At 39.4% G+C, this 23573-nt stretch overlaps 1 protein-coding gene across 1 annotated transcript in view; it reads left to right on the top strand.

Annotated features, from left to right (window-relative positions):
* The window catches only part of Ppp4r4 (protein phosphatase 4 regulatory subunit 4), an 80619-nt gene that overhangs the window by 21233 nt on the left and 35813 nt on the right, over window positions 1-23573 (top strand). The window contains exon 3 of the mRNA XM_027416450.2: window positions 3224-3326. Within this exon, the coding sequence (XP_027272251.1) occupies window positions 3224-3326 (103 nt within the window). The remainder of the gene's footprint in view (window positions 1-3223; window positions 3327-23573) is intronic.

Below are 23573 nucleotides of genomic sequence, written 5' to 3'. Positions count from 1 at the left end.
CAAAAGTGGGCAGACAACTGGATACTGTGGCTCCTTCCTCCCAGAATGTTAGTTGCCAGTAGTTTATCAGTAAGTGGTAGGGTCCTTTGAGCCCCTCCTCACCCATATTTTTTGTTAGTGGGCCGAGTCTTATCTATGTCCAGTGCCTGTGTCTTAGTGTTCTATTGCTGTGAAGAGACACCATGACCAAGGCAACTCATAAAACAAAACAAAAAAACATTTAATTCAGGGCTGGCTTACAGTTTCAGAGGTTTAGTCCATTATCATCATGGAAGGGAGCATGGCACATGAAGGAAGACAGTGCTGGAAAAATAGCTAAGAGCTACATCCTGATCCATAGGCCAGGAGAGAGACACTGAGCTTGGCATGGGCTTTGAAACCTCAAAGCGAACCCCCAGTGACACATTTCCTCCAACAAGGCCACACCTCCGAACCCTTCCAATCCTTTCAAATAGTTCCACTTCCTGGTGACTAAGCATTCAAATATATCAATCTATGGGGGCCATTCTTATTCAAGCCATCAGAGCCAATTTTAAAAATATTTTTAACTTAAATGAAATTCCTTGCTTGGTTTTCATGTTTGAATTCCTCCTATCAGCATATCTTATTTTTGTTCATTTTATGTATTACATTTTCTCATATCCTTTTACTTTCAAATCTTTTATTTTTATATTTAAAATTCTTCCTTTTCTCTTCAGCAGTGATTGTTTCTTCACCTTTTTTTCTAGTTGAATTCATTTTCCAACTTCCTGCTAAGTTCTCTCTCTCTCTCTCTCTCTCTCTCTCTCTCTCTCTCTCTCTCTCTCTCTCGTTTTTGAGACAGGATTTCTCTGTGGCTTTGGAGGCTGTCCTGGAACTAGCTCTTGTAGACCAGGCTGGTCTCGAACTCACAGAGATCCACCTGCCTCTGCCTCCTGAGTGCTGGGATTAAAGGTGTGTGCCACCACTGCTGAGTCCCTGCTGAGTTCTATCACCTAAGTTTTACATTTTGATAATTAATGATGACTGTGATGTTTTTGTGTCTTAGGCATTTTCTTAATTTTCTTCTGTAGACAAATAGTAGGTTATAGTTATATGTTTTGTGGGCTCTGTCTTTTGTGATAAGGACTATTAGTCTTTGCCTGACTTTCTCTTTAAACACATACACACACACACACACACACACACACACACACACACACACACACACACACACACACACACACACACACACACACACACAGAGAGAGAGAGAGAGAGAGAGAGAGAGAGAGAGAGAGAGAGAATTATAATCTTTAATCCCTGAAGGTATGGTTCAGGATATCTTCCTATTTGCAGGGTTTTAGAGCCTTTTTGTTAACTTTTGTAGTGTTGAACATTGGATGTTTTGCTTTTTGAGGTCCAAGTATTCAAACACATGAGCCTATACTCACATTTAAATCACAACAGTAGTATATTTGTTTATGTGGCTGATGTAACACATTACCACAAACTGGGTAACCTGAAACAACTAGAAATATTGTTTCCATAGTTCTGTAGATCAGAAGCCCCAAATCAAGAAACCAGTGGAACTCTGGAGGTGCACCAAGTTTTGGCTCTCTTAGCTTAGCATAACCTGGCTTGTGGCTATATCACTCCCATCTCCAGTTTTGTGGTCAAATTGCCTTCATCCTGCCCTGTGTTTTCCTCTAGGTAACTCCTTTATACTTGAATGTTACTAGACCTAGATAATCTAGAATGATTCATTTCAGGGTCCATCCATTTCAGGATTGGCATGTAGACATATTTTTGGGGTTACCTTTCAATCTATGACAAGTAATTTTTGGGACAACATTAGTTTCTACCTTCTGACCATCTTCCTAGATTAGCATAGTCCCCAATTTCTTTCTTTCTTCATTGTTTCTTTAAAAATCTACTTATAAAGGTAAGAACAGTGAAATGACTGTGATACCCTCTATTCCATATTCTGCTGTACCAAAATAGGCTAACACTGGAAAAAAAAAAAACCTACAGAATTCTGAAGAAACAAACATATTACTTAAAAAAACTATTTGAAAACCTTATACTTAAAGCTCACATACATTTCATAAAACCATCAATAATTCTTGTCATAGTTACTTTTTTGTTGTTACATAAAACACTTTAAGAGAAAGAGTTTCCTGGGCTCCTACAGTTTCAGAGGATTAGATTCCAGGACCATCATGGTGGGGAATATGGCAGCAGGCAGGCATGGCATGGTGCTGGAGCAGTATCTGAGAGCTAACATGTTGAAACACAGCCTTAAGGCAGAGAGGGAGACTCAGAATGGCTCTTTTGAAACCTCAGAGCCCACCTCCAGTGAAATGCTTTTTCCAACAGGGCCACAAGGCCTAATGTTTCCCAAACAGTTCTACTAACTAGGGACCATATATTCAAATATATGAGTCTATGGGGGCCATTCTTCTTCAAATGACCACAGTTCTATTTGAAGAGAAGTAAAAATAATTTTAATTTATTAATAGTATGTAAATAAATAAATGTTATGCCAGAAGCATTCAATGTGTTTGGTATGTGTTCAGAACAGGTGGCATTTCCCTTTGGTATCTGACATGCTTGCAAAACTTCTATCACTCAGGCTGTACTTGAAAGAAGTTTTTGTAGTTCATGGAAATGTTTCTTCCAGAAGAATTTGAATATTTCCCAAAGTACTTAGGCCTCTAGAAAACCACAGAGATTATTTTGGGAACAAAGCCTTAATGCATGCTAGGCCAAAAAGGCATGTATAAACAATGTCCTAGTAGCCTGTAAGAGCTTTGAGTGTATCTTTCACAAGTTTCTTGCAATTCACAAAGACAGTCTCTACAAGTCATTTCAGTGCATTCAACATTGTGTTTTTGCTTAGATTATTTTAGTTGTTGTTATAATTAGTATTTTACTATCTTTTGTTATTATATATTTCATAAAGTATAGTAAGCTGTCACATCACAGAGCAAAATGTGATAGAATCTTAAAGTATTAAGATTGTTGACACTTTATGACATGTATGTAAACAGGAAATTTTACTTCAACATAACTGTAATGTCCACATGTATTTGTTATAAGATTATTTAATAAAATTTTATATTTGGTTTTACTTTTGTATCTCAATGATGTATTTAAAACATTGTAGAAAGTCATTAGAATCTGTCATTTTTTCAAATTAATCCATTAAATTAAAAATTCAGCTCCTAATTTTAAATTTAAAAATTTGCATTTTCCTTATAAGTGCTGGTCAAGATATCCAAGGAACAAGTGTGATTGCAAATCTTCCACTTTTGATGCGACAGAATCCTACCGAGACACTCCGGAGAGTCTTACCCAAAGTCAGAGTAAGTTGGTATGAAATAAGATTTAAGTTTCTCTTTTTTTCTCTTCTTCCCCAAGTAGTATGTTGTCACTATTGAGAGAAAATATCAGAGTTTTGATAGCTTATATTTTACACCTACTAATAGAGTAGAAGAAATGTTATTATGTTTATTTTAAATTGTGATAGAATATTTAGGAAAATTAGTTAAAAAGAATTCCTTGGTGATTTTCAGTAAAGACATTTTAAAGGTAGATTTTTAATAGCTTAAAAATTTAATCATCTTTATAAAATTATAGATATATCATTTGATACTGTTTTTAAAAATTAGCACACTAATTTTATGTCTTCACTACTGATAGTCAATAACTAAGATCCTGCATGATGGGCTTGTGGTGACTTCTGAGGAATCCTCAAATGAAGTTCATTATGATCATCACAATTTTTAGTTTACATGGATTTCATTCCTTCCTAACTTTCTTGAGAATTAGTTTCATGCTGTAAACAAAGTTTTCTCTACTGTCACATTTCTCTGCAAGTACATAATGCTTATTGATTATTAGTATATCATGCTAGATATTTAATAATTAATATTTATTATTTATTCCCACCTGTATGCATGCAAATAACTCCTTTCTAAAAAACAAGTATTTTGTGAGCAGCCCAGACAGTAGTCTTTGTGTTCTATAGCACCTTAACCACTAATGGGACCAGAGGTTGCCTGCTATTGAAGACAATATTTACTAATAGTGAGTTTTATTTACTTACCTTCAGTTTTCCATTTGGTTATAACTATTTACAAATTAATTTATACATATTTAAAAACTATAATCATTAGCCTATCTTTGAGTTTTGTTTTTTTTTTTTTTTTTGGAATTCTTTTTAGCATGGTTCCAACTTATGTCATTTTCATAAGAAGTCCACATTTCTATTAGACAGTAGGAATTCTTACTGGCTACCATAGTGATTCATGAGTGCATTAAGCTTTATTATGTCTTTTTTCCAGAATCATGCCTAATTTTGAAGTGAGTAAACTTATATAGATCAAGCCTACTTGTACATTTAATTTTGGTAGTGTTAACTGACCTAACATTGTTATGACAGCCAGAGGCACCACTTAAATGGTAGAAAGGAGTTCATGTAAGTAAGAAAATTAATTTTAATGTAAAAAATGTCAAGCATTCTGCATACTGTGTTGAGTTGGCTAAGTCTGGTTCACAGAGATCAGACTGAGTGTCCAAAGTTCGAGCTTGGTTCCCAAAGAGGCCAAGAGAGGTTATTAGGATCTCCTGGGACTACAGTTATAGATAGGTGTAAGCTGCCATCTGGGTTCTGGGATTGAATCCAGGTCCTTTGCAAGAGCAATCATCTTTCATCCCCTAGCATCCAGTTGCATAAAACAAGAATAAAGGGTGAAAAGTAGACAGTAGAAACCTTTGGAGGTTCTCAAATAGTTCTGTCAAATTTGCTAATGTGCTCAGAGTGAAGGCAATTAAGTAACTCCTAAGAAACTTTGCATGTGTGGGGACCTGGGTTCATTTCAGCATCAAAACACCTCCCTTTTAAAAAAGAAGAAAGGAAAATATGCATTCATTTCATATATACAGTGTATTTATACACAATTTCAAATGTATCTTCTGAAACTATAAGGTATGCTTGAGTTATAGAAGATATGTTGCTTTTTGTTTTTTGAGACAGGGCTTCTCTGTATAGCCCTGGCTATCCTGGAACTCTCTGTAGACCAGGCTAGTCTCAAACTCAGAGCTCTGCCTTCTTCTCTTTCCTGAGTGCTGGGATTAAAGGCATGTTTCACTATGTCTGGCCGAAGATATGGTTTAATACAGAACATTAACTGATTAATTGGATTCAAAACAAGTATCCAGTAATGAATTTGTTTTAAGAAAATTGTTATTTATTGATGAATGATTTCCTTCTATTTTATTTAATTAATTAGTTTCCAGTCAGAATCTCATTTAGCCCAGGCTGGTGTAGAACTCAGTATGTAGCTGAGGATGACACTGAGCTTCTGTTGATTCTCCTGCCTCCATGTCCCGATCACTAATATCAGAGAATTACATCCCCAAGCCCAGTACTGGGGCTCGAACTTGGGGCTTGTGAAAGCTAGGCAAGTACTCTTCCACCAAGCTATAACTCCAGCTCTTCATTCTTTCTTCAGGATAGCTAGTAAGCAAGCATTTGTTAGGACCTCCATCTCTCTTGCCTGCACTATTTGAAGGAGATACAAAAAAGGTAGCTTGGTCTCAGGTGGGACCCCACATCAGGAAAGTTCTTAAGTCATGCAGTTGGGTGAAGAGTCAGCATCATGCAGTAGAGTACTGTGTCATTCTGACTTTGCATAAAAACATTCAAGTGAAGCACAGGAGATAGACTCTATGGGGCAACAGTGATGAATATGCTTTTGTAGACAGCTTCATACACAATGGATGATGGCCAAACATTTATCAGTGCATTTTAACGGTGAAACTATGCCTATTTGCAGACTATTTTAAAATCACTGTGCTCAAAGAACATGAAGGTATTTGAGGCTGGCACATTTTCAGGTCTACCTGGCTTGTTTCAGTGATAAGCTGTGATAATATATTTCTCATAGTTGGTTTGTTCACCTTGCTATCCTGGTGATTTCTTAGTTAATTTTGTGGCAAACCCACATTGTATGCCACAGTGAGCATTCAGTAATTATGGCATTTATGCTCACTTGTATTTATTTACTGGGCACTACTTGCCAGGTGCAAGGCATAGTTGTAAACACTGATGTAGAGATAAATAAAAGACAGGGAACTTGTTGTTTAGAAGGCTGTAGTGCAGAGGTGACCCAGACTTTAACAAGTAATCAAACAAAAGGCTGACTGTCACTTGTGACAGTGCCCTGAATGTAAAAGACAAAACAAAACTGGGACACCAAGACAAAGTAGTAAGTTAGCAGGAGACCTTCCATGAATTGAGAGGACAAGAAGAGCTTCTTAGCAAGACTGTGGCCAAGACAGCAGCAGGTGGCCTGAGATGCAAGAACCTCATGAAACAGAGGTTAAGTGTGGTTGGGGCTAGTAGGAGGGGTAGAAAACAGGCTAGACAAATGTCAATGACCTTGGTTTTGAAGACAGTGGAAAGCTATTGGAGACTTTGAACATTAGAGTTACTTAATCCATTTACATCTTGTGCCATTTTGATTAATGTATAGAGCACAGACTAGATAGAGTGAGACAGTTACAGAGCTTAAGTACTGGGCCTCTAGGAGTCAATGGCAGGTTGGATTAAAATGATGAATTAAAGCAGTGGACTGGTGTGCATATGTGTCTCAGTTGAATTTATCAGGCAGGATGAACAGAATTCCATAATGGATTAGAGTGAATGAATTCCATTTGGGTTGGGGTTGGGAGCAGCTTCCAGATGGTGGGTGTGAGCATCTGGTGGTTTTCAGTGTGTTATAGAAGGTCTGTTGAGTCCTTAGGTGATAATAATCTGAGTACTTGATAATATTGGTCTTTCATGATTCACTTTGAGAAAACTTAAAAATACAAATAATAAGTATTTCATGCAGGAAGCAATTATTCCCAAGGACATTATCATATTTGTGATTCCAGATTACCTTGCTTCACCTTAAAGAACATGAGAAAAAGTGATGTTGTCCTACACATTATAAAATTATACTGGTGACATTTTGCTTTTTTAAAAAACAAATTTGCATTTAATCATGACTACTGTGTCTTAATTAAAATATATTTTAAAGGCTACTATTTTCACTGTTTTAGAGTTGAAGAATTTTGACCCCCATCCTTTTTTGAGACAAGATCTCTCTAGGTAGTCCTAGCTGTTCTGGATTTTTCTATGTAGACAAGGCTGTCCTCAGACTCATGAAGATCCTTTTGCCTCTGCTTCCCAAGTGCTGGGATCAAAGGTGTGAACCACCAGACCTGGCCAAGATGAAGAAATTTAAGCTTTAGAACAGCAGGGGCTGGAGAGATGATTCCAAGGTTAGGAACGCATACTGCTCTTCTAGAGAATCTGAGTGGTTGGAAGCACCTAGTCAGGATGGCTTACAACCATTTGTAACTCCAGCTCTGAGGGGTCTGATGCCTTCTTCTGGTCTCTGTGGACACTGCACTCCTGTGCATACATGTGCGCACATGCACATGCAAACACACACAACTAAAAATGAAATAAAAAACATAATAAAAATAAATATTAAAATGCCAGCAACAAATTAGGATTATAATTGACCTCATTTCATTTATTTCCAAAATTTCCTTTCTAAACAGGAGTGAGAAGAGAAGGTGGAAGTATATAATAGATGATAAAAGAGACATAGTATATTAAATCAATATGAAATTTGGTTATTAAAGTTGGTAGGTATAATATAGCAATATTTTGATTGTGCAAAGATCCACCACTTCTACTTTTACTACTGTTTGTGACTTTATTTTCGTGAGTAGTTACAGTAAGAAATACCTAAAATATCTTTCAATATAAATAATACAGCATTTTGTACTGAATAGAGATAGGTTCTTAAATGATCTCATTTTGAATTTGATAAGAAAGCATTTACTTTGCAAATGAAGATATTTGTGAATGAAAAGTTGAATGCATTTTTGAAGAAGCCTTATTTGAAATAGTACACTTGAATGGACAAACAATAATGATTTGTAGAACACTTAATGTGGGGCAGGTGCTGTGCTTCATGCCTTAAGCAATTGTCAGCTCCATTTGATGTATTATACCCATTTAAACCTGAGGAAATGTGCCCTTAAAGCTCAATGTTTGACTGTAATGCTTTGTTAGGTTTCTAAGAAAAATGAAAGAATATAATTGGTTTTGATAGTTCTCTGAAATAACGTCTTAACTAAGGAATAAGCAAATACAAATGAGCACTACAAACTGCTATTTTCTTTGGTTTGCATCTCAAGAAACGTTCCTCTCTTCCTCACCACAGTTGGCATTTCAGAGATAAAAGTTTAGATTCCGAGAAAAGTAAAAGGGGTTTATGAAAGCGGTACAATTATACATCTGAAACAGAACATGATGTTCCAGGACCCCTGCAGGTCACAAATGGCCTGTGGTGGAGCATCGCATTCCTTTAGCTGACACTCTGACTGCAGGCAGGTAAAGAGGGAAAGGGAAGGATTCCCACAGTGGCGTAAGGGTAATGGAGGTTTCCAGCATCAGGGTAAGATCAGCCATGCAGGAGGCCTTGTGGTCTAGATGTATGAAGTTATAGAAGAGTCTCCCAGTTCACCAAGAAAGAGAGTGGAGACAGCTGGAGGAATTGGAACAGGGACAGATAGTGGGGACTGCTCTTCTGTGCTTTATAGTGTAAAATAAAATTATGTTGACCATAGTCTTTCAAGGACAATGTCTGTGTTATGTTTTTGTTCATTTTATCGCTATTTGTATTTAAGGATAAAATAGATTGACATTACTACTTTATACTTAGACATAAAGGAAGAATAATACAAGCGAGATAATGATTTTTTTTTTTTCTGAGAGACAAGGTCTGATGTAATCCAGGCTGGCCTCAGATTCTCTATGCATTGAAGGATGGCCTTGAACCCCTGATCCTCCTGCCTAAGTCACCATGTTCAGCAGTTAATGTTTTTTTTTAAATACTTAATTTTTATTTTCTGTGCATTGGTGTTTTATCTTCATAGATGTTTGTGTGAGGATTCCGGATCCCCTGGACCTGGAGTTACAGTTAGTTTTGAGCTGCCATGTGGTTGCTGGTAATTGAACCTGGATCCTCTGGAAGAGTAGCCAGTACTCTTAACTTCTGAGCCATCTCTGCAGTCCCCAGCAGTTAATACTTTTAATAGATCTAAAATTTGATTTGTGTTTCATAAAATTCTAGTAAAGAACAGTGTTCATATATTTTCTTCTTGGTCATTTAGTCATCCATCCTGCCTGTAAGAAAAATGAGCTGGATTTTCTGAAATTCTTTTAAATGTATAGTTGAGCTTAAAAGAATGCAGAACAATTCCTGGGCTCAAAAAACCATTAGCTCCTCTCCCTCTGTGGTTGTAGAAGAGTGGTAAGAAAGTTTATTCTCCTTCTAAAACTAGGTTAGCTACTAAATCCACATGCTCATACCTTTTCTTGAGCCTGTCACAGGTAGACACAAGGCTGCTACATGAGTTGAATTCTAAAGAGCAAGTCCCTTAAAGGAGGTGGGACATAGGGACACTGGCGTGTTTGTTTGTTTGTTTGTTTAATATAGATTCTTTCTGTGTTGCTCTGGCTAGACTTGAACTCACAATCCCACTGTCTCTACCTTCTGAGCACTAGTTGCAGGTGTACCACACAGATGTGTGTCAGATTGGGATAACTTGTGACTTTGTACCCTCCAGTGCCACTCACAGGCCAGAGCAGTAGAGTGAAGATTCACTGTTTCTGTAGGAGTGTCAGAACAAACAGCAGCCTATTCTGGAAAAGATACCACAACAATGCAATGGTGGTTGCTTCTGAAATACAATGAAAACATACACCTCTTGACCTTGAGAGAAGGACAGGAAATGTTAGATCCAAGATTCTGCACCCAATTAAAGCATAGTGGGGGAGTGACAACAAATTTGACCCTACCAGATACTACCCTGCTCCAAGAATTAGTCAGTTGGGACACTGAAAAAGCTCCATTCTTGGCAGCCTGGACTCAAAGGTCCTGACTAAATAGACACAAAATCAAGTCTTTCACTTATCTTACTAGCCCAACATAGAGCCATAAGCAACAGTGCTTTACTACTAGGGAAGATAGAGTAGGAAAAGAAACCCCTGCTTGAGAATACTGTTGGGTCATTGGGGAAAAACCTTTGGCATTTCAGACTACATGCTAAACACAAAGTAACAGTGTCCCGTTGTTGGAGGAATTTACTTTATTTATTTATTTATTTATTTATTTATTTATTTTTGAACACCAAGTCAACATCCCTGCTGTCTGTTTTTCTTTCTTTTAAAAAAATTATTTTTTCATGTTCATTAATGTTTTTGACTACATGTATGTCTGTACGGGAGTGTCAGATCCCCTGGAATTGGAGTTACAGACAGTTGTGAGCTGTCATATGGTTGCTGAGGATTGAACCTGGGTCCTCTGGAAGAACAGCCAGTGCTCCTAATTGCTGAGCCATCTCCCTAGCCCATGTTGAAGTAATTTAAAACCAGTGATGCCATTGGTTACCATAGCAACAATAAAACTTAAACTCAGGCGAGATAGTGAGTAGATTTATTTGCCCCCCCCATAACCTTGGAGAGAAGGCATGTCAGTTTCAGAACCGTTGCATCTGTTTCCAGTGAATAGTAATGAATAAAAAAAATTGCTAGCCACGAGTTGGTGGCACACGCCTTTAATCCCAGCACTCGGGAGGCAGAGGCAGGCAGATCTCTGAGTTCGAGGCCAGCTTGGTCTCCAGGGCGAGTGCCAGGATAGGCTCCAAAGCTACACAGAGAAACCCTGTCTCGAAAAACCAAAACAAACAAACAAAAAATGCTAACCCCCCAAATAAAGGAAGGAAATGACCAAGTATCAGTGATGACCCAAGAAAGATGAGATAGGTAAATTGAATAACCATGATTAACTTGGTGGAAAATGATATGCATGATATATAGGAATTTCAATAGAGAGGTAGTACTATAAAATAATCAGATGGAAATGCTAGAAGTAAACAGTAATGCCAGACATGGAGCATGTGTTTATTGGAAGTTTGGACACACTGGGGAACCCGTGAACATGAAGACAGGAGTTATCGAAGCCAACCTCAAAGACAACAGAGTGTAAAACTTAGCAGAGAAGTGACCAGTATACAGGCTGAATCTCAGAAAGACAAAAGAGAAAATGAAAGATGTAATGGCTAAGACTCTGAAATAAGTAAAAGACAAGAAACCACAGTGCCAAGAATATAAGAACACCAAACAGGAGAAACACACAAATGCATGTATTCACACACAAACACACGTATGCAAACATAGACTTTCTCTCCCAGGAGCACGATGATAAAACTGCTGAAGACAAGGGAAAATAAGGCAGTCTTGAGAGCAGCCAGAAATAAAGGGGCAGGAAATAGTACTAGGAGGAGCACAGGCAAGAATTGAATTTCTGGTTAGAAACACACTGCTGGTGGGAATGTGAAATGACTCAATCACATGGGAAGACTGATTCTCAAAAATTTAAATATGTACTTAGTATGTCACTCAGCTGATTCCCTTCTGTGGATTAAGGCTGACACTTATGTTTCCATAGAGACTTGATCATGAAGGCATTGAAGGTCATGGTTAGTTACTTGAAGCTAAAGATGAAAACAAGTGAAATATACACCCATAGGTAATAGATAAATAAATTGTAGCAGCATACCCATGGGATAATACTTCTGTCTTTATGAGACAGCGTTTTTACTATGTATTCTAGGCTGGTCTTGAACTTGTAAAATTCTGTTCCTCAGATTCCCTAGTGCTGGTATTATAGATGTACACCACCATACCTGTACTTCAGGCTCATTCTAAACATATTTCATTTGGTACAGGATTTTAGAGTGCTTACTGGTAGGGTTTTTTTTGGGGGGGGCACACATATGGTTTCTCTAATCTGTGGTTTATTTTATATTGCTAAGTTTGGGAAACTCTGAGCTATCATCTTTCCCAATGTACGTCTACTTCATTTCTTCTAGGGTTCCCATTTCTCATATAATTAGACCTTTTCTTAGTGTATTTTGTCTTTTACTTTTTCTGTCATTTTTCCTCTTTGTGATTTATGTTAACTATTTAGTCCTGACCCATTGTCCAATTCACTAGTTTGTGTCTAACCTAATTTTAATCTTGATTACTATATTTTTCTGGTCTGGAAATTCTATTTAACTTTTGTAAATCTTCTACAATCCATTTGAATATATTAGAATTTTCTGTTGAAATTCTTAATTGTATTTTTTGCTTTCTTTAGCCAGGCAATGTATCTGATAGCATCAGGACCTGGAACTCCTAGTATGTTTGTTTTTGAGACAGGTTCTCACTATGTGGCCCTGGCTGGCTTGAATTTTTTCTAGAAAAGGCTGGCTTCAAGTTCACAGAGATCTGCCTGTCTCTGCCTCTGGAGTGCTTGGGATTACAGGCCTGTGCCACCATGCCTGCCCAGTGTGTTTCTATTTCCTGCTGTTTTGCCGATTCTTTTTCGTACTGTCTATTCTTCTCATCTGCCTGGATATTATGGCATGATTTGAGGCTTCATTTGGAAGGCATTATTTTTCTTCTAGCTAACTATTTAGGTATTGTCCTAAAGTCTCTTGTCATCCTGTTTCAAGTATAGGATGTATTATGATTCAGATATAAAATAACCTCAAGGTACTTGGATTGAAGACTTAGTTCCCAGCTGGTGGCATTGTTGAAGCTCTGAGCCAAAATACACCTCTTCTCTCAGTTGCTTCAGGCATTTATGGAAGTGCTCTTCTCTGATGGAAAGAGGGCTCTCAAGGTGGCATTGTTGAGAGGTGATTGAATCACAAGAGTGATAACTTTATCAGTAGGTCATCCATTGATGATCATAGGTGATGATCATAGGGTTACTCAAAAGTGGGACCTGCTCAGAAGAAACAAGTCACTAGGTATGTGTCCTTGAAGAATCCTGTTCCTGGAACTTCTCCCTCTGCTGTATGACAACACTTATCTCTGGGGGGATGCAGCAAACATCTGTTCACCCCAGACAAGGAGCCCATGACAGAATAAAGTGTGAATACCACCAAAGTCCAACTTGATGATGCAGTGAGTTTTATTGGGGTTACTTACAGGAGTATGGGTGAGGGTTTACTTACAGGAACAGAAGTGACTGGGACACCTGCATTACCAAGGTCCACCCCTGCATGGGTTCATAAAAGCTGGGAAACCTGGAACAAACTGACAGTTTGCAGGCAGTTCAGCAGGTTGGACAGTTCTTTCTTTCCAGGTAACTTTGGTTTAAATCTCTTCAGGCAGCTTGGCTGGTTTGTTTCTCCCAAGCAGCTGCTCTGGTCTCTTTGTAGCTTCTCTCCCTGAAAGTCTTGCAGCTGTATTGTTTACTCTGGGAGGGAGGGGCCTAGTGAATCTGGTTAGTCTCAGGGAGTTATTTACCTTCCTGCTTAAGGGGCATTCCTACAAGATGGAATGTTTCAATCTCTGAGGAAACTTAGATGCTAGCTCCCTTTTCTCCCCTTTCTCTCATTCATGAGTAAGCAGCTCCAACTCCCCTTGCTGGTCATTCCACTCTCTCAGCCTTAATGTTTTGTATCATAACAGGTAATAGAAGCAGCCACCTGTTGACTGAAGCTCTGAGCCAAAATACACCTCTTCTCTCAGTTGCTTCAGGCATTTATCCAAGTGCTCTTCTCTGATGGAAAGAGGGCTCTCAAGGCGCCTAGAAGCCTAGCAGAGAAGTTGTAGTCTCTTAAGCTGCCAGCCTCTCCTAACCCTCCTCTAGAACGAACAATTACTGAAAAGAAACTATTCAAAATTACATGCTTGCTTGTCTGTATTTATTTGCATAGTTTCTTGGGGCCCAGTGGGTAACCTTTCTATGTGTTTTCTTGGAGACAGTTTTTATATTTTTGTCTAGATTTTTAAAAATGATCCTTGTTGGGAGTATTGATAAGAATCACCCCATCTGCCATTACTAAAAGAGGAAGTTCTCTTTATTTTTCCTTGTTTTTCAATTTCAGAATGTTAATATTGAGACTTAATTTATGTATGTAAGTATGTGCATATGTAATGCAGGTGCCTGAGGAGAACCTGGAACTGGAGTAACAGGTAGCTTCTTGTGTGATTTCTGGGAACCAAACTCTGGAAGAGCAGTATGTACACTTAACTTTAGGGCATCTTTCTAGCCCCCAGAATGTTAACTTTAAATTTTTTATTTATGTAACTGCTTAGGTTTTAGGCATGCATATCTCCCTCTGCTATTCCTGTAATTACCCTTGCACTCACACAGGCCAATTAATTAATTTCTAATGCTATGTTAGGAACACTCCAGAACCTATAATTAAATATTTTGTCAAAGATTGTTGCAGATCTCCATATATAAACATTATTTCTTTTTTTAAATTTTTATTTATGTATGAATGTTTTGTCTGCATGTATGTATGTGCACTAGGTACATGCTTGGTGCTCATCAGAAGAGGGTATTGGATTCTCTTTGGAAAGGAAGTTACAGGTGGTTGTAAGCCACCATGTGGATGCTAGCAATTGAACCTCTGCAAGAGCAGCCAGTGCTCTTAACCACTGACCATAGCTCCAGACCACCACCACTTTTATCTTCATTTTCTCTTTAGGAAACTGCATAAACCCATGTCTTTAAACTCATCTATATGAATTCACTTACTGTCTTACTCAGGTTTTCTATTGCTATGATAAACACCCTGACCAAAGGCAGCCTGGGGAGGAAAGGGTTTATTTGGTTTCCCTTTCTTGAGTCACATCCAATGAGGGAAGTCTAGGCAGGAACCTGGAGGCAGAAGCTCTGAGAGAACACTGCTTACTGGCTTACTTTCCATGGCTCACTCAGCCTGCTTTTTTATACCAGCAAGGGCCACATGCTGAGAGGTAGCACCACTTCCCACATGCTGAGCCCTCCCACACATTTAATCAAGAAAATATCCTACAGGTTTGTCTGCAGGTAATTTGATAAAGACATTTTGTCAGCTTAAGTTCCTTTTCCCAGATAGCTCTAGCTTGTATCAAGTTGATAAGAAACTAGGCCACTTAAAGACTATGAAATCGGTATACATGGTGTTGGCTTGTGATATCTATTTATGCCTCAAGTTAGCAGACCTAAACCTGAGCTCATGGAATTTCTTTTTGTTGGTTTACTTTTTTTTTTTTTTTTTTTTTTTTTTTTTTTGTGTGTGTGTGTGTGTGTGTTGTGTTTGGTGCATTTCGTGGTGTGTTGTGTGTGTGGTGTGTGTGTGTGTGTGTGTGTGTATGTGTGCAAGTTGGCAAGAGTTGACACTCTCCTTCTACTATGTGGGTATTGGGGAATCAAACATAGACCATCAGGCTTATTTACCCATGGAGCCATCTTGCTGTCCTACTCATGGCATTTCCATCTGTTGTGTCCAAATTCTGAACCCCAATGTCACCAAGAGACCCATTCCAATGCAAAAGCAAAGAGTCTTTTATTGTTTAACAAGTTAACTGGGTTCCTTCATCCCTTGAGTGGGCAAGAAGGACCCAAGGGACTTTGAGGCAGGGAATTTATTTGTTAGAGCAAGGGGAGTGTCTAGGGTACACAACAGTCTAAGGATTGGTGCACTTCTAGGCTTGGGCCACCTGTCCTGTGTTGATTGGTCAACTGGTTGCTATGCTCTGCATGTCACTGTTATGCCTCTTTTACCATAAAGCACATAAAGCATGTCCAAGTCTGCCAGCTAACTTCTGATTGGTTCCTTGCCACGTGGAGGGTATCTGACCTCCTAGTGACTAGGGCAGGTCCAGCAAGGTCAAACATGTGCTGAGTCAGAGGCCTACATCTTGCTGGGTCTTTTCTGCAGCCTGTCATGGCTGCTAATGCAGGGGTCTGGGTGAGGGTCTGATACCTTCACCAACATCTGGGTTTCTTTCACTGTCTTCTCTCTTAAGGTGTTTCAGTGTTCTCCCAGCTCAAGAATTATCCAGGTACCTTTGGTTCTTAGACCACTTACTCTCTTATGTAGTCTTGTTTGTTTTATATCATAAATCCTTCTTTAATATGTCCACTTTCCCCAGCCACACTGTGCCCATGTTGGTGCCAGCAGTTGTGATGGTTTGCTCTGGGAAGCACAGTAGATTTTCAGGGTTACCCTAGTCCTTGCTTCCCTCTTGTGGTATGCTGCTTCTCTAATTCTAATTCCATTTCAACTCTTAGTAGGCAGGACATTTCAAAGTATTTAAAATTGCACTGTGTGTCTTCTTGTGTTTAAAGGGTCTGAGGTTTTGCCTAATTGAGCAGCCTGTCACTGCCAAAGCAAACCCACCTCTTTGCTCCTCTTGAAGTTCTCATATTCAGCATGTTTCTCCATACTCCCCAGTGCTGGATGCTTTATTATGCTTCTTGCTTTCCTGCGTCCTCCTGTTCCACCCTGGTTTCCCTTTGTCTTTACACAGTTGTTACTTCTCAGGAAAGCTTTCTCTGATTCCTCAGATATTATATGCTAGGGCTCTCATGGTGAACTTCTAATCCTTAGCTCTCATCACAAATTTTTTTTTTTTTCTGAGACAGTGTTTCTCTGGCTGTCCTGGAATTAGCTCTGTAGACCAGACTGGCCTCGAACTTACAGAGATCCGCCTGCCTCTGCCTCCCAAGTGCTGGAATTAAAGGCATGTGCTATCACTGCCCAGCTCTCATCACTCTTTGTTTTTGTGTTTTGTTTTTTGTTTTCTTTTGGTTTTTTGAGATAGGATTTCTCTGCATTGCTTTGGAGGTTGTCCTAGAACTTGCTTTATAGACCAGGCTGGCCTCGAACTCACAGGTATCCACCTGCCTCTACCTCCCAAGTGCTGAAATTAAAGGCCACCAACACCCGGCAGCTCTCATCACAATTTTAACAACAGAACTAGCACTATTATTGGAATGTAAGGTATGCTGCAGGTCTTGATTGATTGCTAAATCTCTAGCAGTCAGCATAATCCTTGAAAGTGACTGGCTATTTCCTGAGTGTTCAAATCATTTGAAGATTGAAGATCCTTGACTTTTCTAAACTGCTCAGTCCTTAGAAAATGTGAATGAAATTGAAAACACCAGATCTGACTGAGCAAGAGTCAAGATGGAAGTGCCTCAGTATTTCCTACCCTACTGTGTCCTGGCTCATCAACACCGTAGGCAGAGTAGGGGGCAGCACCAGGTGTAGACAGGTTTTTCTTTGGGCCTCCAGCTCACAAAAAAATGACATGGAGATTTATTAATTATAAAAGCTTGGCCTTAGCTTACTTAGGCTTGTTGCTAACTAGCTCTTATCATTTCTATCAAACTATGTGTTGCCACGAGGCTTGTGGCTTTTACCTCTCCTGCATGTCTTACTTTGTCTGCATCTGGCTGGTGACTCTCCTGAACCTAGATTCATCTTCCCTGTTCTCTCTCTATCTGCCTGGAAGTCTCGCCTAACTCCTTCCTGCCTAGCTATTGGCCATTCAGCTCTTTATTAAACCAATCAGAAGACACCTTGGCAAAGACACATCTTTGTAGTGTACAAAAAGATTATTTCATAACAACCAGGAGCTGAAGAGACACTTCAGAATGGAGCCCTACCCTGTCCTGGAGGCTTGCAAGGAAGGTCCTGGCCTCTGGACTCAATCTGAAGGATCACGTTGAGACCTGGTTCTATTGGCACAGACACAATTAGGAACAGAAGTGTATCTGTGAGCTTGCACCCCACCCTACCTGTCTAAACCTTGTGTTCTATTCTTCCAAGGTGTTTGACTACCACTGCCTACAGCGAGAATGGAGGACAGCCTTCTTGCCATCCACAGAGGAGTACTCTTTGCTTCTAAGAGAGCACACTAGGAGAGCAGGGCCCAGCTGGAGACTTCCAAGGACACAGGACAGCCTGCCCACCCCCCACTGTGGTCAGGGTGCTCCCCACCCCACAGCTCTGAAAGCCTTGAGGAGGTTCTAGGTCTCTACCTGCATATCTGTTACTAAGGCAGAAATGGCATGTACTACAATGAACTAGACTCCAAGGATTCCTGAATGCCTAGGGAGGGCATCCTGCATACCCCCAGGGCCACATCTGATTCCCCAGTCTGCAAAAGCTTTGTTGCAGTTTTCTTAGTTTTTGAGGGGGCTCATGGGCCCCAGGCTTCACTCAATATAGTTAAGGATGACTCTAATTCCTTTGCCTCCACAATGCCCAACTGTTTTTTTGTTTGTTTGTTTGCTTGGTTTTTTTTTTTTTTAATATATATAGTTGTTTTGTTTCTGGTCTGGGATTTGGAGCCTCCATCTCCCAGATACTGGGCTACCCAACCCAAGTGGTGTGAACTTTTGGTTGTTTTGCTTTTCTTATGTGACCTTCCCTTCCCTTCCCTTCCCTTCCCTTCCCTTCCCTTCCCTTCCCTTCCCTTCCCTTCCCTTCCCTTCCCCTTCCCTTCCCTTCCCTTCCTTCTTTCCCCTTCCCTTCTTTCCTTCCCTTCTTCCTTTTCCTTCCTTTTCCCTTCCCTTCCTTCCCTTCCCTTCCCTTCCCTTCCCTTTCCCTTTCCCTTCCCTTCCCTTTCCCTTTCCCTTCCTTTCCCTTCCCTTTCCTTCCCTTCCCTTCCTTCCCTTTCCCTTTCCCTTCCCTTTCCCTTCCCTTCCCTTCCCCTTCCCCTTTCCCTTTCCCTTCCCTTCCCTTTCCCTTCCCTTCCCTTCCCTTCCCTTCCCTTCCCTTCCCTTTCCCTTTCCCTTTCCTTTCCTTCCTTTCCCTTCCCTTTCCTTGCCCTGCCCTCCCCTGTCCTGCCCTCCCCTGTCCTGCCCTCCCCTCCCCTTCTCTTCCCTCCCCTCCCCTTCACTTCCATCCCCTCCTCTCCTTTTCCCTCCCTTCTCCTTTTTTCCTTTCCATCTTTCCGTGTGTGTGTGTGTGTGTGTGTGTGTGTGTGTGTGTGTGTGTGTGTGTGTTTAGTTATTTGTGTTTGGGTCCCCCACTCCACTTTGAGGCAGTTTCATGCACCACCTAGTGTTAGCCTTTTGATTATTGATGCTTTTCAACTTGCTTGTTAGGAACTTGTTGGGTTTCATTTCTGTCAGTGGCATACTGTTAATAAACTTATTTATAGAAACCTAAAAAGACGATTCTTACTAGAATGTTGTAGGGAATAAGTTTAAGATAGAAAAAATATGACTATTAGGAAAACACTTTCCATATGCTTATAGAAATCACTAGACTTTCCATGACTACTGTTCACTAAGGAAAGCAGTTTATAGGTTTTTCCTCACAAAATATTTAACTAATTAAATACTTTATGGATCATATGAAGTGGTTATTGTAGGTATTAAATACACATATAAAAAACACATATTTTGCAAAGTGTTAAATTGTTACTTTACATTTTAAATTGGAACTATGAAATCCATGTTTCTAATATATTATGTATAAGAACGACTTATAAAACTGCTGAAAGTGCAGTTTTAAGACCTTGATTCTCCCACGCCTCCTTGTCGTCCTCCTCCTCTTTTTTCTTTTTCTTTTTATTGGTGACCCTATATTTTTGCTTGTCAGGGCATTTATTCTCCCATTTCCAATGGTGTAAGAGTGACCATTGCTATTCCCTTTACAAAAGGGATTTTAGGATATTGTTTGTATATATCCTCATCAGTTCTCTGCTTCCTCACTGAAGTGTGGATTTAAAGAAGGGCTGCATGCATCTCTTCATTGTTCTGGTTTATTATCTGCAGTGCATCTCTCTTCCTGCTTGACCTGCTCTTCTTAGCTAGCTCTCCTCTCAGCTCTTTCTTTTGGTTTGGGATGAGGAAGAGAATGAAGTATGGGAGGAAATTGTTACAGGCATTTTAGAGTTGGCACGTTCCATCTGTTTATCTATAGCTCAGATTTAGTCTTTTGTAAATGTTGTAATTCTGTAATAAAAGAGCTGCCACCTACTGTTAATTACTGAAAGTGACCACATTAATGTCCCTTAATCCCCCAAATATTTAAGTTCCTATTATCTAAGTTGAAACAATCAGTATTGTAATGTACTTTTCAGTTTTACTTAGTAATTGTAGACCATGTGGATCTAATGCTTCTCTCTGTTGTACATTGTGAAGAGAAAACAATTTTTGATGGATATAATAAAGGTTCACTGGAGACAGTTATTTCCCTCTCTGCAAAGGAGGCAACACACTATTTTATAAAATACTGACCAGAATGCATTGCAGAAGTGCCTAGCATGCCCTCCGTCCTTCAATAGGACTGGTTTTAAACACTTTGGAATGTCCCGTTACGCCCTGATGAAACACCTCATCTCATTTGTGAAGTTTAGACTGGGCTGCCTGCCAAAGAATAGTATATAATAGGAGTGGTACCTGGCCTTTAGGCCTGCACCTAAGCAAATGGAGGGGTTTACTTCTCAGCGTCTCCCAAGGTCCATGAGGTTGCACACTTCCTTATCCCAGGAGCATGCATTTCATGATGTTTGTCAGAGGGTGTGACTCTGTGGAGGAAAACACTAATTGGTAAGTATGAAATTTATTATACCACATTTCAGAAAATGTGTTTAGAAATTAATTCTTTTCTTTTTTTAAGCAGTGATGAAATCTCATAGTCTGTGCTGGTTTCTTAACAGTGGACAGTCCCAGATGTTGAAGTCAGCACAACAAGAGAAAGATTGAAATCCTGATAAGACTTGAGGATTTCTTGAAATTAAATGCCAAATAGTTGGGGCAAATATTGCTGCGAGAGTCAAGGTTAAGTCATACAGTAAGAAGACGAAGCTGGAAGCTCTTCTTGTTCTACTTTGCATGCAGTTTGCCTCTGTGCAAACCCAGGATATAGTGACGTTAGGGGCCGGGAAGCAGCTCTTGTTACTTAAAACAGCAACCCATGTGAACTGGAATGCATAATGTGGCTCTCATAATTTATTTGATTACAAAGTCCTTTCTGTTTCTAAATAAAAGCTATGCTTTTCAAACCTGTAAGTCTCTATATTGGCCATCAGATTTTTGTTTTAAAAAATGTGTCTCCAGATTCCAAATGGTTAGTATGGAATGAATGTTTATTCTGGAAACAGGAAAACAAGGGTGATAGGAAGGCTGGTTTCAGAGTCTAATTATATCCTCGGCCTTAACATGCCTTCTCTTTTTCTCTCAGCCCAAGACTTTTAAGATACACAATTGATAGCTAGTTGAAAAAAACTTACATAATTACATTTGTGTGCGTGTGTGATGCCAACACTTTTAATAAAACAAAAACCAGCCACACAAGCAAGTGGTGGACTTTATGGGAAGTAACCATATTGCATAAACATTTGCCATATCAAAGGCCACTGTGACATTTCCCTCACTGCCCCATGAGGCTTAGTGTCGGTATGAACCATGTCTTAATGGTGAATGGACATGTGGGATCTGTGAAGAGAAAGACAGTATCCAGGAGGGCTTTGGTTGGTTGTAGGGTATTCACTCAGTGGCCAGCCACAAACAGTTCAACACTCTGCTGTTCCTTCTGATGGAGTATTAGGTATGTTACTTCCACCTGATGGGTGCTATCTGTTTCTCTGCACCAGATGAAGCAAGGAATATGGGTGCAGAATATAAATAGTGGTGATAGTTGTTGGGGTAGAGCATAGCAAGAGCAGCTTTGTATGGACATAATTGAAAGAAGAGTGAGAATATGTACCTGTGTGTTTAGCCTTGCCTTTTGTCTGATTCTGCCAATCCCTAATCTTTAGGGCCTACCTTAAAAAATTATTTTTTGATTTTTTGAGACAGGGTTTCTCTGTGTAGCTTTGTAGACCAGGCTGGCCTCGAACTCACAGATATCCTCCTGGCTCTGCCTCCCGAGTGCTGGGATTAAAGGCGTGTGCCACCACCACCACCCAGCTCCTTAAAATATCTTGACACCACCTTTTAGGAGCTGTTGAAAGTATGTAGGAAGAGAGAGAACACTAAGAGCAGAAAGTTCTGTCCTGAATGCATGCTATGTGTTCAGAGTCAGAGTTACAGTTACAGAGAACAAAAGTTCTCAAAGCCTCAAAAAAATTCTCTATTTGGGGGATATAGACCATATTCAAAGGGCTGTGCTGCATGTTGGGTGATAGCCTAAGCTTCTCCAGGGGTTGGTGAACTTGGGGTAAATGTGTTAGGGAGCATGTCATTTGCATATTCATAATGCTCTTTTAAAGAGTAGAATGTGTAACATTTACTTTTGAAGTAGTTTAAAATAGAACTGTTGGGGACGACTCATTTTAAAAAGGGGATGGAATAGGGGGTTGGGGAGGGGCAGGGAGGAGGGGAGGGAGAGGGAACTGGGATTGACATGTAAAAGAAGCTTGTTTCCAATTTATAAATAAATAAATAAATAAATAAATAAATAAATAAATAAAGGTCTCAGAGTCCGGGCTTACAAGAGGTCAGGGCGCCACCATGTGGAAATCTGGACTAAGGAGGATTTCTGAGCAGATCCTGTAAATTGCAAAACAACTTGGACTCTGAGTGAGACTCAAGAAAGCCATAGAGAGATCTGAGCTGAAAGGAGGTTATTAATTCTTGAGAGAATCTCTCTGGCTTTCTAGTGGAGGATAAGAGAGGAGCAACGAGGAATCAGACTAGGTAAAGGTTATTGGGATAATTTAAGCTGGAGTTGATGGTGGCTTAGACTATGTAGTAGTGGGGGAGGGGACAAGTGGTCAGATTAGGGATCTGTTTTGAAGGTAGATCCAAAGGATGGGTTGAGTGAGGGAATCAGGGGAGCTAAGGATGAATCTGAAGTTCATAGACTTAGAAGTTTGTCAAAACAGAGTTGTCAATTACTAGCAGAGAGAGGAAGGCGACAGGAAGCATAGGTTTTAGGACAAGACCAGTGAAGATGTGGGCAAGGTGCTGTTCCTTCTATGTACTCAAGGGTAATGTAGAGAAAGATATGTTGTGGTCATTATTAAGTGGTCATTTGCACAGTAAATTGGTAAATTATACAAATTTAAATTTGTATGATAGTCATGTTGTAATTGACTTTTATTATATAAGGAAATAATTCCAGGAAGGTTAGTTTTCCCAAGATCATAAAAATTTAATTTTATGATAACAGGTATCATGATGTTCTGATAACTTTGCTCTGCCAGTCACAAAACTGACATATGAGTGAAGTTCTCACATTTGCATAATTGGGTAAAAAAATTCTGCTCTGTCTTTACATTATACATACATCCCTAAAACCAACAGACTTCTAGAGAAGCACAGTTATCGTGATATTTGATAAGATTTACTTAGGTTTTTTTTTTTTAGCCTTTTATGTATTAAAATTATATGTTTTTATGTAGGCTTTAAATTTGAATATGCATGTTCAAGTTTTTAAATGGTTATGAATTAATTTATTGTTTAGAAACATTTCTTTTAAGAATACATGCGATTGAGCTTTGATATTATGTGCTCAGTAGGATGACATCTGCATATTGCCATTAGCAGTTTAAAAGTTCAAATCCATCAAAACCACCTATTCTGTCCTTTAAAGGTTTACACATGGTTTATCATTTTCATCCAGTAAAGCAAAAGAATGTTATGTATTGTATAAATTCTTTTTTTAAAATTTATTTATTAGTTCTAGTTAGGGAACAAGCTTGTTTCACATGTAAGTCCCTTCTCCCTCTCCCTCCCCTCACC

The sequence above is a fragment of the Cricetulus griseus genome, chromosome 5 (assembly GCF_003668045.3).
Source record: "Cricetulus griseus strain 17A/GY chromosome 5, alternate assembly CriGri-PICRH-1.0, whole genome shotgun sequence".
NCBI lineage: Eukaryota > Metazoa > Chordata > Mammalia > Rodentia > Cricetidae > Cricetulus > Cricetulus griseus.
This window is presented reverse-complemented; position numbering and strand designations above follow the sequence as displayed.